This window comes from Haemaphysalis longicornis, unplaced genomic scaffold (assembly GCF_048455015.1).
Source record: "Haemaphysalis longicornis isolate Haplotype H1 unplaced genomic scaffold, Haemaphysalis longicornis Haplotype H1 scaffold_7, whole genome shotgun sequence".
NCBI lineage: Eukaryota > Metazoa > Arthropoda > Arachnida > Ixodida > Ixodidae > Haemaphysalis > Haemaphysalis longicornis.
The window spans coordinates 29,751,310-29,770,532 of NW_027526422.1; the positions used below are offsets into that span (position 1 = coordinate 29,751,310).

Below are 19,223 nucleotides of genomic sequence, written 5' to 3' on the forward strand. Positions count from 1 at the left end.
ACGGCTGGCTGCGTTGCAAAACATTGCGTGGGAGGCACCGGCATACAGAAGCTTGGAACAAAAACTCCGTTTGACACCTGAACATCTCTTATGAGTGTGAATGCCAAAGCAACAATGTCTCATTGAATTGAACGGATATGTCAGTATTGTGGCTGCCACCATGTTCCTCGGCTTCGAGAGGAGTAGAAGCGACCGCAGCGCCGTCAGTGAGTGCGGCTGTGCGGCCGGGCAGAGTGCCCTGGATCAATGGTGACTGCGGCGCCGCTGGCCGAGATCATTGTGCACCGTACCTGCGTCCCCCTCCGCCGCTGCGCCACCTCCAGTTCGGCTGTCCCCTTAGCAACGACGACACCACTGCGCGCGCTCATTTTTAACAGCGAAGCTGTTTAGCAAATCGTAATTTCTCGTGTCCGCGGTTACAAATACCAAGGAATTGCCGAGAGCGCACTCGTGAGGGCGGGCCTCACGGCCACCTACCGGCCGTTAAAAAAACCGAAAAAATGCCGAGCGCTCGTGTGTGCGTTCCTAGCGACGACCACCCAGTGTCCCCTGCGCACATTCGTCAAGCCAGGCAGACCCATTTAGGGAGATCGGCCAATATTGGCAAAACACTTGCCAGGAACGAGACAGACTCCAGCGTTCGCCGTAATCGTGGCAACACTCGCTCGGAACGAGAAAGACACGTCATAGCGTAAGCCCCTCCAAGGTGACGCCCAATGAATATTACTTCCAAATATGAAGGAAGCTCACACTAATAGTAACAACCATGGAGTAAATATCGTTGCAGCAGGGAAGAAGGAGCAAATCGGCTGCAATCATGGGCTTAAACCGTCGTGATGGTCGTGAAGGTTGCGTACAGCTTCGCTACATTCAAGTCTCGCGCGTTAGTGTGAGCTTCCCTCATTTTGTTGTTTTGTTTTTATTGTAAGTTGTAAATAAGTAAGTTACCAGTTGTGCCGACATGGAACGTGAGTCTCCCTTTTCCTCGCCTCGTTTGTCTATGCAGCGCGCATATGCATTTCCCAGGACTGCCCAACCGGCTAAACCAAACGCCACTCTTACTAATTTGAACATCAGTGCCATCGGCGGTAGTACTGATTATCGCCTGACGTTCATTGGTTAAGCTTAACTGCACACAGAGACGTACCGTTTGATTCCCCGCATGTTCACATATGTCGACCAGTGCAAACTGTTTTCCTTGCATATGGTCAGGGGCGCTCGTCCACACGCTTTGGCTCGCCTTTGAGGACTCACGTGATCACATTCCTATGGCCCTTACGAATTCATGACCCACTGGTTTAAAAAGTTTCGTGTACCGATACGGAAAGTTTTACAAATTCATAGAAATGCCCCTAAGGACCTGGTCTGCTTCTTTTCAAAATATACTACTTGTTTACTGAAATAAAAAATAAACAAGAAACGCATTTCAGTTCATCCAGTTTTCACTAGATGGCGCTAACTGTCTAGCAAGCAACAGATTTTTTTTTTTTTTCAGTACAGACGTGACATATCTCTAAAATAAGCAAACTATAGGCCGTTGTGAACGCTGGTACGTATTTGTAAAATCTTTTTTATTGGTCCACGATGGTTTTCAAGACCATGGGTCATGAAGTATGAGTCCCATAGGGATGTTAACACCTAAGTCCCCCTTATCCTGCATATACCGAGCGCGAATCTCTTTTACGTTACAGTGTAACCAGGTCTGTATACTACACAGTAACTAGCGTAGACGCCGAGCAAAACTAGTAGTAGCCGTGATGTCACACATTATTCGGCTGGATCAACTACCCGTGCTAATACTGAATTTGATAGGTCATCCAAATGTAATTCAGCTCGTTATGCTGTTCTGATTACGCAATCAATTATTACTGATTTTGTAGCAGTAAACCTGTACCCGAAAAGATGGCCCTATAACACGTGGGTAAAGCCACTGCGGCACCAAAATTCGCGAAGTCTACGCGAGAAAGCATGCGAGGTGTAGCAGGCACGTGGCACGAAGCACACGCTCAGAAACGGACCAAACAATAATCGCGAATTCCGCAGCATTTAATTCCCAAACAACTTACAAGCCGTGTATAATACTGAAAATTTACAGGAATGCGGCGCGCATGTTGTTCGGCCGCCTTGAAAGCATACATACTGCATAGAGGAACGACATTTTTTCTAATGCGTAGCATTCTTTGCCGAGTACCCCCACAGCCAGGACCGTGTAACACCATGCATTTCCACAAAAATGCAGACTTCGCGGAAGTTCGACCTGTAACCGTTATAATAGCGTTAATTGGTCCGACAGGATCTAGAAAAAAAATGACTAAAAATCTGACACTCAACACAGGCGGCATAAGAAGGCTTCGCATTAGTAGGCAATTATCTGAATGTCTGCAGATTTTCTTTACTTCCGAGACTCAAGTCCACAGCGCTTAACTTTGTTTTGAGCTTCTAGTCCCCTCGAGCCCTTAAACGGTATTGCTTCGTAAGAACACAAACTTCGGATACGTTGAATAACGTATATAACAGGCCAATAATCTGGAGGTAATCAGTGGAACGTCAATATAATGGTGCAACGAATTAGCTCGACAGTGCATTGCTGAATGAAAGTTCCGTGCAGAAAATCGCGGCGTCGGTGTGAGTCGCCACAGCGTGCTGCTAAGAACGTTTGGTCTCGTCGTGAGCGGACAAGTTGGCGGCGGCTGCTCTCGCCCAAGCGGGCATTTTATCCAGACCGAAGAACGGGAGGCCAAGCGTAGAGAGCGTCAGCAGTTCCAAGAGGAGCAGCGTGCACTTGAAGGGCACTCCCGTCTTCATCTGTGGTGCAAGAGAGAGAACGGACCAGCTATTGCATGCGAGCTGACAAGCCTCGAATCGCTGTGTACTGCACTGGGATTTAAATTACGGGCAAAATTTACGGCACGTTTAAATAATCAAACCAGATATTTTTAAGCAAGCGAAGACCACCTTCATGAGGTGCCGTTCCGTTTAATTTCCCCTTTAAAAATTTCGAAACTGCACATCTGCACATGTGTCATCGCGCCATCAACTCTGCGGGAAGACGATGATGAACAACAAAAAAAATGGCCGTGTATCTACTGCTTTCGTTGCACATGTCGAGGAAAGACGATAGTCGATTGGCGCCCCTGCCAAGTAAATGTCTCCCTTCTCTTTCCACTCACCTCTTATGATGTTCCTCTCCCGTCTCGTTCCTCCCAAGATAACACGCTAGGGATTTGCTGAAATCAATTTAAATTTGCCGCGTTCCACTACTCCAGCTCGGGTGCCTCGATGCCAGCGCTGACGTAGGGCGGAGATGCGCGTGAATCGAGGCACCCTACTACAACGTTTATAGAACCACGTTGCCCTATTCTACGAGCGTTTCAAGCGGAACGTGGAACCTATCTAGTGAAACTTTTCGTTGCTGTTGCCGTTTGATCTCTTAAATGCCGCCAGGAGCTATAGTAGCGCGTGCAACAGCATGCGACGATTTTCTGCAGCTGATGTAGTATTTCATTTGCTATCGCAAAAACCAAGCACCCATATTTTTTTTAAAAGAAACACTGCAAATATCACTGAAGTATTGATTTTCTGCTTTCTATTTGCGCAATGCACTGTTGTTCAACCATTTTGACAAGTATGCACACTGACACGGGACTTAGACGTTTAGGTGTGGCTGTGGGTATATAAGACTATTACGCAGCTTCTGTTTCACTTTGGCCGGGTGGCTGAATCGGGTCACAGACAACCACGAGTGTTTTGTATTTGTGTATGCCACAGGAAGAAAATAAAAATCCTTTACAGGCAGACAGACATCCAGACAGACAGACCGAAACTTTTGCGTTTAAGTAGCCAAAAAAAAAAGACTATCATCTTGAAAAAGACACTGTGGTTTTATTTTAACTGCACGCCCTGTCACAACGACCCCCCCCCCCCCCCCCCCTCCTTCGCGGACGCTCACTTCACTGGCACGATCCGTCGTTTAAACATTGTATTTCTCCTGGAGAAGTTATTGGGGATCCTCGATTTACCAGTCCTGGACGGTCCGCGGGCAATCCGAGGACTCAGTTCGGACCGGAAGTCCCATAGGAATACATGGGAAAATCGAGCGCCGGATCGCGTCTCGGGCAGTCCGCGGACGATCCAGGACTGATAATCGAGGAGGCCCATTGTTGCTAGTCACAATTGAAGTATTGCGCTACGAGACATGGCTGTTTTGTAGTCACGAGCTTGCAAGCGGCCTAATGTGTTGCGTTAAGTTAGGCCGCATTGGGGTACACTGCAAAATGATTTTAACTCTTTTTGTCTATGCATATAGGTTAGGTTCTGTTGGGGAAGGGTACTTGATAAGCTAGAAGAAACTACTCCAAAATTCAGCCTGAGACCATGTATGGCGTGGTTCGGGTTAAACGTACTCGTGCGTAAGAGCAAAGAACTCACCATGCCGGGCACACTGATGCCGAAGTTTTCGTACAGGAGGGCACAGGGATAGTGGGCCAGCGGCAGGATGCCCACGAAACTCAAGGCTTTCACCACTGGCACCAGGAAAAGAAGAGGGTTCTGCTTCGACAACATCGCCTGTAAGGGGGAGAGGTGGTCACAGAAAAAGGCGAGCTCTACACTTGGGTGCAAGCATAGAGTTTCTTACTAAGTATACTAGAGAGGAAAGTGCGCCTTGTAAGCCATGTCGTCATTGGGGTTCATGGAAAGACCCCCTTTTTGGCTTGGGCTTGGCATGACAATTGGATTCTTAATCGTTTTTGGGGATTTGCTTTCTTCACTATGCATTAATACGTTTACGAACTATACAAGGAAGCCGGAATCCTGCCTGTTCTGCGGAAGCCGTGTTTGGTGAAACAGCAGGCAGTACGTGATCGCACCTGAGGTTGCTCATGCCGCAGTCGAAGGACGCATGACTGAGCGGGCAATATGCCGCCGCGAAATTTGTAGCCGACGAAAAGAAACAAAAAGTACTTCGATGAAGACAAGATACGACCACGGGGATACAACAGATACGGGCGCTTGAATGCGTCCTATCTTGTCATCGTGCACGACTCTTTAACGCCACGTTTTCTTTTTCCTTGTTAAACTAGTTGGCGGTCGGTGCACCGGTTCAACACGAAGGCAACGTTTTAATAGGCACGCTCAAAAAACTTTCCAAACTCTTCAAACGACTTATTATTTGTAATAATGGTAAAATTAATACAACCAGAGTCTCTAATGAGTACCCCCCCCCCCCAAAAAAAAAAAAAAAATATATATTAACCTTGTTCGGGACTACAACCTCGGCCTGCGGAATAGCAGGCACAACCGTTCCGGCAAAAATACGCTTTACTTCCTTTTTCTTTAGTCTTAAAACAGCCTGTTTTTATTTTCCCCTTACATAATTGCACACTATTCTTCGCGTTTTTGTGGCACTTTGTTTAAATTTGTGGTCACTAAAACGTTTCAATCCAAGCCAACGATAAAACTGAAGCGAGCGCGATGTATAATGGCGGCCCATGACGACACAGACGGCCTTGGTGTCAGCCGCATAGACGCTAGCGCCAGATACCTCTCTAGTGTATATTGTAAGAAACTCTATGGGTACAAGAACGGCAAGGGAAATAGCCGTCGTGCCTCATCCCCGCAGCCGGATGTTAGTGCGTTACTGGGAATATTTTGAACATGGCACGAGCCGTTTCTATGATTTTTGGACTTAATACGCTCATAAATTACTGCAGCGACGACGACAAACTACGTGAGAAAGGCAGACGATATCACGCATTCATAGCAATCTCCTTCCAAAACGCACGTGCCCGTTGACATCCGGGTCCGTTGCTGGCGGAGTGACACCGTACATGAGCTATTGCCGTTCTTAACCTATTCCCGAGTATAGATACTTGCAACCTGTGGTGGAAAAACGTTCGTGTGTGTAGACTGCGGGCAGGATGTGGAAGCGGGAGAAGCCATTTCCGACCCTTTCTGACATCAAAGTTTAGCTGCGTCGCGGTCAACTTCCCTCAAAACGTGTCATTCTGTCATTCAAGGAGATAAAACAAGTTCTTCGTGCTGTGCGGGTTGCGACGACAAGGCGACGAAGTGTCGCACTCCTGTTGCCTTGCGACGAAGTGTCGCAAGGCAACAGTGATAATTCTTCAGTTCTTTGTGAATAGTCATACGGGGGTACATGAGATAATGCCTTTCCTAACTTCCGAGTAGTATGCCAAGTTAATTCTCTTTCTGCCGGACGCAGGCGACCCTGCATGTCTTGGCGCAGTTCTACCTTTATAGTCATCTAACACGCTACCTTGGCCGGCAGAGGGGAAAAAAAACACGCTCTGACCTCCTGGTCGACGGCTTCGAATAAGGTGTCGTAGTCTCGAGTGCGTTTCTGCGAGTGTTTTGAACGTGACATGAATCGCTTCCGTGATTCTTTGTACAATCTGCTTATAAACTTCTGCAGCGGCGACAAACTACGTGAGAAAGAGCCGACGATGTCGCGTATTAAGAGCAGTCTCCTTTCAAAATGCACGCTAACGTTGACATCCGGGTGCATCGCTTCGGCGGAAGGATGCACTCTGCATGCGAAAAGGCGCCCTTTCAGCAACACTTTTAGGGGCGAAGCACCTTAGGACCTCGCTTTGTTCGGGGCTTGGCATCCGCGTTGCGCATGCGCTATAGGAGCATTGGGTTGGATTGGATTAGATTGTATTGGATTGAAATGGATTGGATTGGATTAAATTGAACTGAATTATATCGGATTGGATGGATTGGAATTGTATATACTGTACACACGCGTTGTCACTCATTTACATGCGCGAGTGGGCAATGCCACGAGTCATTTACGGTAGAACGATCCCCAGTGCTTCGCCCACTCGTCATGATTCACTTCGTGGTGATGCGTGCATTTTTGTTCTTTAAACACGTTAAAGTGCCAAAAAGTGTCGCAAGGCAACAGTGATTATACTTAAGTTCTTTGTGAATAGTCATACTGGGGTACATGAGATAATGCCGTTCCTAACTTGTACCCGAGTAGTATGCCAAGTTAATTCTCTTTCTGCCAGACGCAGCCCACCCTGAATATCTTGGCGCAGTTCTGCCGTTCGTAGTTATCTAACACGCTTCCTAGGCCGGCAGAGGGGAAAAAACAAACCACGCTCTGACCTCCTGGTCGACAGCTTCGAATAAAGTGTCGTAGTCTCGGCCGTAGGGTGTCAGCTCGGCTTGCAGGCTTGCAACAATGCTGAGTAGAAGCACGGACGTCGGCGCAGCCGAGCGGAGCCCACCGCCCAGGAGTGCGACGACAAACGAGTCTATGCGCGTGTTCTGCGGGAACGGTCAAAAGACATCTCCGTTACGGCTTTTTTAGTCACAAAACGACGAGGCGTATTCCGAATGAGATTTGCGGTGGTGGCTTAAACTGTCATAATAAAGTCAAAAAGCAAATTATAGACTGTTACCATCTCGGATTGCGCTAAGTGTTACGGAGACAAAAATGGGCGACAACGGACGGGCCGAGGCGAAAACTTGGAACGGCGCTTCGCCCAGTCTACTTGCCGTCCATTTTGTCGCCGTAAGTCTTAGCGCAAGTCAAGATGCTGCAGCACTTCCCATTCTACTTTTCTTTTGCGCGGTGCCTGTATTCTTACTGTTTACTAAGAGAAATTGGCGGATGAAATGTCCATGGGCCAACATTAATCTGAATGGCGGTGGTGCAGCCACCGTAAACATTAAAAATGAGAATAAAAGTCCTAAAAGCGATACGAGAGAGACGAATGAATGTTGCGTTCAGACACAACGTTATTACTGTGCAGTACCGCAAAAAAGCTATTGTATACGGCCATGTAAGGCAACACATAAGTAGCGCATAAACATTCGTAATTTTCGAATACTAGCAAGTACAGAAGGGCAATCAATACATTACGGCAGCGCTACAAATTGTAAAAAAAAATGCTGTAGCGCAAAGATTAAGGGTGAAATTGCTATTTCCTTTGTTGATGACATATGTCGTATTCGTTGACGCTATATCATAAAGAGTTATGTTAGCAAAATCTGCCATCTGTTTGCCTAACTATGAATCTTTTGTTTCAAACGATAGAAATTTTCGGACCATCTTGGCGGCACCATAAAATATAAATATTTTCTGCGGTACTGTTTGCTCCACTGCCCTTTATTGAGTGACTGCTTCGTCCAGCGGCCGAGCTTGACGAATATATGAAGACAGATATACAACTAGACTGAGATGACCTGCACTGTGACATCAAGAAAGAATATGTGACCTTATGCAATGCAAACGTCTTATGACCCATTGTGGGGCTCCATTTTTCAAGTCAAATCGTATGTATGGCTTCTTCACGGGTAGACTATTTCCTTTTGATCGCAATTATAGGTTCTAAGTGCAGTGCGCTGAAGCAAACTCCTGGGGGATTTTCAAAAGTGTATCTCCATGTTTAAACAAACACTGAAGGAGGTTGTAAACATTGTTTACACACGTTGCAGTTTTAATTGTAAATGCTGGAAGGGATGTCTGAAGTTTTTTTCTAGAAATTCTCACTTTTTTCTCTCTTTTTTGCAATAAGGGTGCGTTTGGGAAATCCGTTTCCCCTTCACCAAATGGCTATTCATAGAATGATTTGAGGACGTCTACTGTCATGACCAAATTGAAACTCCGCATCGTTGGACAGATTGCCAACCACATAAACTACACGAAGAGTATACCTGAACAAAATCAAAGGCGGTAACTAACACGAAAAATACGAAAACGCGATGCCGCATGAAGATAAATTATACATCCTGCTAGAAGTGTACGCCGCTAAACCGATAAGCATAAGATCACATTTGTTGAACAACCCGACGCTGCCGCATATAACAACTACACCAATTCCAAAATCACCTCGATGTCTTTTCAAGATTCACCGTGCAGTGAACTTCTCTTTCCTGCTGCGACCGATTTGAATTGGGGTTTTTACTGTTGCAGAGGGGTGGGGGGGGGGGGGGGGGGGCGCTGCAGATAGCAGCTGCGTCCGGCAGAGCTGTAACTTGGGTTCATCATAAGTAGGGTTGTTCGTTTTCGGGTAAAACCTAATTTTACCCGATTTCTACACCCCGAACATGTTTCAGGAGAATCGGGTCAAACCCGATTTCTCCCTGAATGGACCTTTTCAAAGTAGCGATCATTCACAATAGTGCGCTGACGGTCCGTCGTTCTCAACCAGTACTTGATAGAGGCAAGCCCCACAAACACAGCTTTCGAACTTATTGAGAGTATTGGCATGACTCTCTACTGCTCGCGACCCCAGTCTGGCAGATGCTGCACCCACATTATTGTGCCTAGCTAATAGAAGCTGTGATGTCGAGAGAACTTTCGATTGGCTCAGATATGTTCAACGACAGGACAGGTCTTGAACGGAGCCCGACATGTTGCGCATGCAGATGATGATATATGTAAACAAGGATGTGTGCAAAATCGATGACCAGCTTTTCGTGAATAAAATGTTTCATTCCTTAGAAGTTATCACTGCTCCTCACTGTCGTCATTACTGATTCATTTCCGAACAAACGCTAAATTTCGCGGGGAGTGTTTGATAGAAAACCTTGATTTCGCCCCGATTAATGTCTCGAAACAAACAACAATTTTCACGCGTTAAAGTTAAGAAGCTTGTGATTCCTTCAGATCGAGGTTGTCGTGATAAATAAGTAAAAATAAATAGAATAAACTGCGTGTATTACTTAGTGCATGTGTAGATTTAACCCTCCCCCCCTTCATTTCGGAATGGTTTTGCAAAAATCCCGATTTCGCCCCGATTATCAATTCGAAAAATAGCACTCGATTTTTACCCCCGATTTTAAAAATACATAAAACCCGAAAACGAAACGTCCTATGGTGGTTCATTTTGTTGAGGGGAAAATTTAGGTATCTCATCAAACGCGAAATGCGATCTAGACGTCGTCTTTTTTAACACGAATGAATTGGGTTCGTGTGTCCGGGAATTGAACCTGTGTCGCCACAGCAACAGCGACGTGCGCTAATTACTGCGCTAACCCGGCACCGTGCCGGAATGGACCGACAGTTGGCCTGATGCAGGCGCTGTGACAAATGAACGTGACAGCACGTGAACAATTAACAGGTGGACGGACGCGGAGGAGAGCTTCTTTTACTGTGAAGAAGCTGCCGCGTGCATTTCGGCCAGTCTGTCTGTCGTTGTATTTTGCAAAAACAACAAAACAAAAGGAAACGAAAAAATGGATGCCGAAAAATACGCAAACACGATGCAGCCGACACTTTTGTTTTCGAATTAGAAAAGCAGAATCAGGTACACGAGTAATTTCAAAGCGAAGCTTACTATGCCGCGCTTGCACCATCGATGGTAACAAGAGAGAGTTTTAGCATAGCGGCTAGCGGAGGCTCACGCTACGGCGGCGGGTTAGCGGGACCTGAGTGCGAGGAGGTTACCCCTCAGCGGAGGGAAAGAGCGGGCATGGCGAAGGCAGGCCCGCGGAACTAGTCCACCCCACCGTAACGAATTTGCTCTCCCCAGTCGGGCCCCGCTACCCGCCACCGTAGCGTTAGCGGACGGTACCCGCTATGCTAAAACTCTCCAATAAAACGCTCTGCAGAAAAGCCAACTTTACACAATGAGTTTTCACAAAGCGTACATGACGACGATGATGATAATCACGATAATGATTAAACACAATGCGCCTCGAGTGAGAAACGCTTCCCGTTCTTGGAACCGAACATGGGTCGACTCCTTCGCGTTATGAAGCTGACGTCTGTCTGATTTGGATTTTGGACTTTGACTCAGGTTGCACGGGAGAAAGCTTCGCGTTTTAATCATACTTTTTAAAAAAGGGGGTTTTGATTTTTTTCTAAATTTCAGCGGTAGAGGTTTTAGCGCAAGTGACACCACCTGTATCTGCTGAATGACCACGTTCGCGCAGCCCAAGAGGAAGAGGCAGGCCCAGGGAGTCTTGCGACACAGGGTGGTCCAGCTCACCAGTGGTGGACTCTTGTCGGTGAGGGTGGGCTCGGCCGGAACCAGGAATAGCAGCGCCGCCAGCGCCAGAGAGACCACCACTTGGTTAACCCGACTGCAGAGCAGGCAGGGTTTCAGTACAGCGCACGCCTTGGACGCCTCGAAGCTTCTTTGCTTGCGCTTTGCAGCTTCCCGTTAAAATGCGAGAAGTATTTTTAGAGCGAAACCTCTACTACGTCATGCCTCCCAAGGTCATTCGCCGCGTCGCAATGACCTTCAGCGGTCCGGGTAAGCTCAAGTGGGACAGTTGTGACGTCTCACCAGGTGATTCGCTACGGACAGGCGTCGCGGCTGCGCTCGCTCGGAGCCTCGCCGTTGCGGTACCACGTGAAGGTACCACGTGGCCGGCACTTCGTCGCGGTGTCTCACCAGGGATATCTCATCACGCTTATTTCACTGGGCTGTCTGTGTGTGCATTTCAGCGCAGGCGACAGCCTGAATTTAATCATCAGTGCCCTAACTCATGAAACACTGTGTGCATAGTATTTGCGAAGCCAGGCCAAACAAACCTTGTAACTGGATTTAACAGTGCTAATCATGACCCATTCTTGGCTCGAAATGTACCCGCCGCGGTGGCTCAGTGGTTAAGGCATTGTGCTGCTGAGCACGAGGACGCGGGTTCTATTCCCGGCCACGGCGGACGCTTTCCTGATGGAGGCGAAAAACAAAAACGCCCGTGTGTTCGAGATTTCGGCGCACGTTAAAGACGGTGGTCAAAATTAATCCGGAGCCCTCTACTACGGCGCGCCTCATCGCCTGCGTTGCGTCGGCGCATTTAACCCTACGATCAATCAATCGGCTCGAAATGTATCTGTATCACCGGGAATTCAATGACCTTATTTCGGTTCAATGCGCACTGAACGTAGTTTATTTTTAAAATTCCATAAACGAAAAGCGTACAATTGCGGGGAACAAAGAAATATCGACAAAATTTGATTTCATGTCTCAGTCTCGCAATTTTTAAGTAAACCTAATTTCAAGCAGCACGCACAAAAATAAACGCCTGAATTATCGCACCTGAATTAACCCCCCGAAACATCCGCACGTGAAACGAGCGGGGATATTTCATTTAGAGGTGCGCACTATTAAATTTCGCGAAGTTGTGGCGAAGTAACAAGCACTGACTTGTAACACACGTGGTTGTTTTAAAGCGAAGCTTTGGCAAGGCGAAAAGAAAATCCGGTGGTCTTGTGTACGCAGAAAACTCCTCCTGGCGTAACCCGACAAGCACACGCGCAAAAAAAAAATGGCTGCGGCTTGTCTCAGCTCACCTTGGATATGCAAATCAAAAGCTTGGCTTAGTCTGGTTGAGTCTTGGTTTCACTTGGTTAACCTTTGATGTAGCTCTATTGCCGACCACGGCTCAACGCCGTTTGGTCCCGTGCAACGCACACAGGAGGAGGCTTGGCGTACGCGGCGTTCGCCGGGGCGAATGCGGCGATGCAGCGTTCATTCTCGGCAAACGCACCTTTCCTCTTCGCCGGGCGCGAGACGAGTGGCGTATACCCCGAGACGACCCAGCGGCGCATGTGTGTCAGGCTGGGGACCATATGGCTGCGGATCAGATGATCGCCCGAAGCGGCGGCGGCGGACGCCGCTCGTGCTGAACACAACAACCGGCGAATCACGCGATGCGTTTCGAGGGGTGTGTCGCCGGGGGTGTGTCGCCGGTGAAAAGGTTGTTGCGCATCCTCCGCGTGCGAACAGCGTGCTACTGCGTGAATCACAGCTCACGCGAGAACGAAGGGCGATGCGGGAGGAGCAACGTCCACGTAGCAACGTAGCAATGACCAACACCGGGTGTCCTACGTGTGCTACTTCCGAGAAGCAGGCAGCAACGGGAACGAAAGAAAGGGCCAGAAACGCGTGATATATACAGTCGAACCTCGTTATAACGAAGTTGAATCGGGACAGTAAATTAGTTCGTTATATCCGATACTCATCGTAACAGTAGGGGTAGAAATCAGGTTTAAGAAATCGGCAATCTGGCTGGCGAAAAAATCTTAGATGCAAAAACACTATATGCTGGGCTTCGAACCCACCATAAACGAGGCAATCCTTACCTGTCTCCTTGTGGTATTTCAAACTAAATGAACCAGAACATGATAACGTGAAGTTACAGCAGAACAAAGTCTGAAAAAACAGGCCAGCGTTATTATTTCTTTTAAGCAAGATATGATCTTCGTCAGGTGGTTTTTCATGGCAATAAGCAAGATGAAGTTATCCGCAGTGTCCACGAACGAAAGGGCCTTTTGTACTTCCGCAGTTTTGGACGTCGGGAGATTTTCCAAGTAGTTTATCAGCCTTTCTCAAATATTCCTTTGTTATAACCGATATAACTCGCGGCTCTCGCGGTTTCAGTTTCGTTGTAAAAAGAAATAGTGTCATAGAAGCGTGCCCAACCAAAGTTCGTGTTCAGTTCGCTTTAGCCGACAATTCGCTATATCAATGTTCGTTAAAACGATGTTCCACTGTTGAAAAAGACTGCAATGAAACATGAGGAGCAACAGACGGGTAAACACTCGCCGCGCGTTACAGCTCGCCTTTTTAAGCGAATGTGCGCATTTTTTAAAGCAGCGTGGAATTCATTTACTTATGAATCTAAAACGTTGTGTGGAGTATGTGTGGAGCATCACGTTAAAGAAATTGGCCGTATATTGCCTTGCTCCGCTGCAACTGTCCTCTGATGGCGAGTCTCCTGCCGCCCCTGCAACGTTACAAGCTCGCATCCCTTCCTTCCAACCTTGCAGACATTTTTTCTCCCCTCTCGCAACCTTCGTAGTTGAAACAGTGGCGATTTCCTCAATTCAACTCAGTTTTCCCGCCTTCGCACTGCTGGAGCGCCATTTGGAGGGAAAGCGGGAAACTTGCCTCCCTCTACTCAGCGCCTTTTTTTTTTGTTTTTTTTTTCACACTAAAGTATTTAATTCCCGGATACACGAAGATTTCACATACGTCATATCCGCCACGGAAGTGACGGATTTGACGACGAAACAAGCGGCCTGTAAATGGTGCACCCCTGCACACAGGGTCTTCTTGCGGGGAAGCAACCTTTAGTACTTAAAGAGTACGTTATACGTTGTTCGTTTTCGGGTGTTATATTTTAACACGAACGTGCTTTATGCCAGGATATACCAATATTTCACTGGCGTCATATCCGTCACGGAAATGACGCCGGTACACCTTTGCCGGAGTGACGCGCGAGGAGGACGTCGCTCGCCAAGCACACGCACAAGACAGCCGCCGACCCGCAAATTATGCTCAGCTGCCGATCTCGCTGCACATTTCAATTTCGTGTTTGACCGATTCCTATGACAGAGGAATCAATTACAGTTTTTTTTCTTCATCTGCCTTCGAAAAAATCAATATAAGGTGTATTCTTAATGAAAATAACGTTGCTTTTGTTACGTGCAGAGTCTTGTCTCATATACGCCTGAAGTTTCAAAGGCGCTGCATAAAGAACATGTGTGTCCGATTAAAGTTGATTGATTGATTATGAGGGTTAACGCGCCGACGCTTCACAGGCGAAGAGGCGCACCGAAGTGGAGGGCTTCGGATTAATTTTGACCACAGGGAATCTTAAATGAGCGCCTAAATCTCCTACACACGGGCGTTATTGCTTTTCGCCTCCATCAGAAAAGTGGCTGCGGCAGCCAGGAATCGAACCGCGTCCTTCGGCTCAGCAGCATAACGCCTTAGCCACTGAGCCACCGCGGCGGGTGGTCCATTAAAGTTGTTTCAGTATTTTGGAATAGTTTTGTCTACCTTTACTTCTTGTTAAAGAACTGTTTGAACTTTTCACCGTGGGGATGAAACGAGTGACAGACAAACATTTTTGCGTTTAGTTAGCCTAAAAAAAACTATCGTAGTTACAAACATAGGTCGGCGAAGCGGGTAGCTAATCCATGACAGGCAAATTTCAGGGCAAACGGCTTCCTCCGTAATACCAAATATAATTTCAAGACAATGCGTGAAAGAGTTACCTGTCTTTGTGGAGGCCGAGGACGCCGTACCGGAACAGGTACCCGGAAAACATCAAGGCGATCAGAATGGCCACAGCAGCGCACTCGGCGAATCTGCCGGGGGATACTGTTATTTTGGAATTTCCCCTGGAACCTATCTTCTAATGCAGTGCCGTCCAAAATATTCCGCGTGTAATTTTCGCCAACGGTTTCACTGTGCATCCTTCAAGCTCGGCCCACATGCAGCGAATTTCGCCGACGAACTTCGCCAAACAGCCGCAGCCGCCGGCTCGCAGGGCGAGTCTTGATCCCGCCTACAGACCTGACATATTCTAGTTCACACTGCCTCGGAGGAAATTATACTTTCCTTTATGTATCTAGCAGGGCTAGATCGCCAACGAAATGCCTCTGTTAACGAGTAGCATTCTTCACGGTGTACCCCCACTGCACGGATCGTGTAACGCCCTGCATTCCCACAATAATGCAGATTTCGCGGAAGTTCCACCTTTATTCGTTATGATAGCGTAAATGGGGATAATTGGTTGGACAGAATTTTGAATAACTAAAAATAAAAAATATAAAATAAATACTTAGAATAGCGAACCGTCTAACGCCCTGCATATCCACAAAAATGCCGATTTCGGTTAAGTAACACGCATAATCGTTATAAAAGCGTAAATGGGGATAATTGGCCGAACAGAATTTGGAAAACCCAAAAAATTTGGCTGCAAAGAACTCACTCTAGACAAGCGGCATAAGAATGCTACGCATCAGTAAACAGTTCTCTGAATTTCTGCTGATCGTCCCGACGCCCGTCGGCCGCAGGCGAGCGCCATTTTCTCGCTGCAACTTCGCTCCATCTGGTCCGCTGTTTAACCTGCTTCCCTGCCTGTGGGCGGGGCAAGGCATGTCAAAACAGTGCCATTGTTCGATACGCTTAGTGAATCCTCGTGTCGAGCTCCAGAGCAACATAGTATTCAGGCTACTCACCCGGCTGGTCCGAGGAGCGCCCACCTTCGTTCGAAAATGCAGGAGGCCAGTTTTGTCTCTGGGTCCATGATCCTACGAATATGTGAATCAGCCACGACAGTTACTCTTCCATTCTGAAGACCACCAGACCACCCTCGAACAGCACAGCAAATACTTTGTGACCTCCCTCGCCAAAAGCAGAATGTAAAGGCCGAATTGGCAAGACTAAAAGGAAGAGAAGACACCCGCAAAGCGGCTTTAGTTTTGCAGGGTCCCACAAAACCGCAAGCCCTACATTCAAACTCGGGCAAGACAAGTACTCTAAGCTCCTCACAGGACCCGCTGGCTGCGGACTCGTCTGGCGACGACATGGGAGCCTCAGAGCCCCAATCTTTTTCCACGAAGCGTAAGGCGGAAAATTCAGCAATGGACGCTGTAAAGCTCGCAAAGGGAACAGGGAAAGAAAACGCAGAACCATCTCAACAATTTGCGAAGGAGCTGAGCCAGATGCTCACTACAAAATTTGAAGCCCTGTTTTCGAAGTTTGCCGAGGATGTGACACGCAAATCACAGCCCTCAACGCCAGGGTAATTGCGATCCAGGCCATATCACAGTCACCACGCCTTACCCGAGTTGGGGGAGGCGCGGGTCCGATGAAAACCGCCAAGCCTTACGCCAGGCCCGTTTCATCGGAAAGCACTAAAACTAGTTTAGAAAATGCTCATCTTAAGAAATATGGCGCCGAATAATCAAAAGTACATAATCTGGCAGTGGAATTGCAGTGGGTACCACTGCAAACGGGGGAACTCACAGCAATTCGTAGACAACAATGTAGCGGGGGAGGCGCCAGACGTCATATGCCCGCAGAAAACGGGGTGCCTGGCCAAACTCTCAGGCTATAAACCGTACTATGGGAAGAATAGACCAGCCTGTGACGATAAACCCTTAACAATAGCGACCCTCGTTAAACGTACCCTACCGGTCACATGTCACGACACCGGCATAACGAACGTTGACCACGTCCTCGTGGAGATCATCTGGAGCAAAAACAGAGGGCAGGGAAGCTTATTCGCATTAAATGTCTACAGTATCACACGAAAGAAAGATAGCTTTACGAACTTGTTTCGCAAAACAACTGACATCGCAAAGCGCCAAACGATTGTTATAGCAGGTGACTTCAATGCACACCACCAAACATAAGCGGGAAATAATCAAAGGACGCTGGATGCCCAGCAGGAGGGACTGTCTCTGGTCACCGACCCCGCTTTCCCCACTAGGATGGGAAACAGCGTGTGTAGGGACACCGCACTAGTCTTAACATTCATAAAAAACGCTAAGAAGGAAGCCGAATGGCTAAACACAAGGGAAAATTTAGGAAGTGACCACTATGTACTACGCAGTCACAAAACTAGAGGCGGGCCCCCACAAACCAACAGAGGGCACGCAGCTTAAAGGGGTCCTGAAATACCTTCCGCCGATGCATGGATGTACATGCACCCAAATAAAGCAATGTATTTGCAATCTCCTCCCGCAAGAATTTTGTTAAAGCGATGAGTATTAGCTGAGAAATCGTAAATCAAAAACCGCGCATTATTGTCGCTCCGAGTTTCCTCCTCCTTTCGACTTACTCTCCGCTGTTGACGGCGCGCCAGCCTTGCCTCCCATGATGCTGCGCTCCGCAGCGGTGACGTACTTCCGCTATTGTGCTGCTCAGACTGTCGTCTGCTACGGGCAAGCTTTGTTGACACCATGAATCCCGCACGCACTCCGCTCAAGGCTGGAAAGGCGAACGAAAAATCTGGCCGCATGTATGCGGCGGCCTGGCCTTGCCCTTTCGCGGTGTACGTTGCTGGCGGCACATGACTTTTTATCGGCGGCGAACTCGCAGCCGCACGGGGGGGTCGTGCGCTCGTTCGCTTGATGCACCGCGCACTGTTTATCCAAAAAGCGCCGTATCAGATGTGGCCCCACTGGTGCCGGGTCTTATTTTGCGGCGGTGGTAATTCCTGCCGGCGGCATGTGAAAAAGACATTTTAAATCGATACAGAACCCGTGCACAAAACGCTTCAATCATGTGGCCAGTTCAGCTTGGGGCGACGCGTGGTGGAGAGCGGCAACGTTGGCAAAACATTCTCCGCCGCGGCTCTGAGCTTTCTAGCGCTGGAGCGAGCGCCATTTCTTTGACAATATCAAACATCGGTTGCCTTGGCAACAAGGCACAAACCGCTCCAGAAGTCAGTTACGGTTCCGTGATCCCGGTTCAGCTTGGGGCCCCACCTCGCGACATGTGGGCACTGCAGGCGTGCGAGATGCGTTTGGCATTACAGGAGGCGATGGTGTGTGTGTTGTGGACGCCTTTGTTTCGCGATGAAATGCGACGTTGTGCTTCTGCGGGTGGATAGTTCTTCCCAGGGTCTGGATTATCTTTCTCGAGCGACGTACGACTCAACCTCGCATGGGGTATGTGCAGTGTGCGTGGCTAAAAGCCATCGGCTTGTGCGCCAGAGTTAAGTGACTTGCTGTTCGTCCCCGCAAACCGCGCGCGAGGTGAGTACCGAATTTACGACGGGCAGGAGGCAACCCATCCTCTGTCAATCGTGGTTCAGACTTTCAACGCATGTTGTGACGTGGTGTTCGTTAAAAACGCATCTCTGGATTGTTTTGAAGTTGAATAAAATGTATGCGTCAAACCCGGGCATTCGGCTCAGGGCGTTCTCTGCGATTGCACGAAAGAAGTGCCACGGGGCTTGAACGCTTTCTTTATGGAACGTACTCAGGTAAGAGAATATCCATGTCGTGTTATGGCCGTGTTGCATTCAATACAAACGGTTAAGCGTTTGTTTTACACTTGTTTCGTTTGTCGTAAAATGCCCAAGCACTCCGGCACTCCGCTGGCAGATCAGCCGGCGAGCTGACGCTGAGCAGACGACTCATCTCTTTGCCGGAAGTGCGTGAAAAAGCCGCCCAATAGCAGGATGTCTAGCTCATGACGAACATCTGGGAATCGATGATGTAGACATGTGAAGATGGCGGCGTCCAAAAACACGAAGGAAAGGGTGAGAAAAAAACGACAAACTTTGCAACAAAAGTGTGAGCTTTCCGCTGCGCGTAAAAGAGTAATACTTGGCACAGAGGACGTTGACGACCCAATCTAACGGTTGCGCTAGTTCATTTAGTGTGCTCAAAATGCCTTTCAGGGCCCCTTTAAAATTACCGAGTGAGACGAGTTTGGGAAGATAAGAGCAGCCGAACGGGATACGCATGAAGGCAAAGCAGAGATTCAGGA

General features: G+C 48.1%; 2 protein-coding genes across 2 annotated transcripts in view; both read right to left on the reverse strand.

The window, feature by feature from the left end:
• Nucleotides 1-65: 65 nt before the first annotated feature.
• On the reverse strand, nt 66-7,523 carry LOC144145016 (Na(+)/citrate cotransporter-like). Its single transcript, XM_077676519.1, has 3 exons — nt 7,135-7,523; nt 4,429-4,566; nt 66-2,805 (listed from the first exon to the last, which is right to left on the reverse strand). The coding sequence occupies exons 2-3, from the start codon at nt 4,561-4,563 to the stop codon at nt 2,647-2,649; spliced, it is 294 nt and encodes a 97-aa protein (XP_077532645.1). The 5' UTR covers nt 4,564-4,566; nt 7,135-7,523; the 3' UTR covers nt 66-2,646.
• The window catches only part of LOC144146218 (solute carrier family 13 member 2-like), a 42,859-nt gene continuing 30,731 nt past the window's right edge, over nt 7,096-19,223 (reverse strand). The window contains exons 8-11 of the mRNA XM_077678182.1: nt 15,959-16,030; nt 14,990-15,082; nt 10,881-11,061; nt 7,096-7,296 (exon numbers count right to left, since the gene is read on the reverse strand). Coding sequence (XP_077534308.1) covers nt 7,096-7,296; nt 10,881-11,061; nt 14,990-15,082; nt 15,959-16,030 — 547 coding nt within the window. The remainder of the gene's footprint in view (nt 7,297-10,880; nt 11,062-14,989; nt 15,083-15,958; nt 16,031-19,223) is intronic.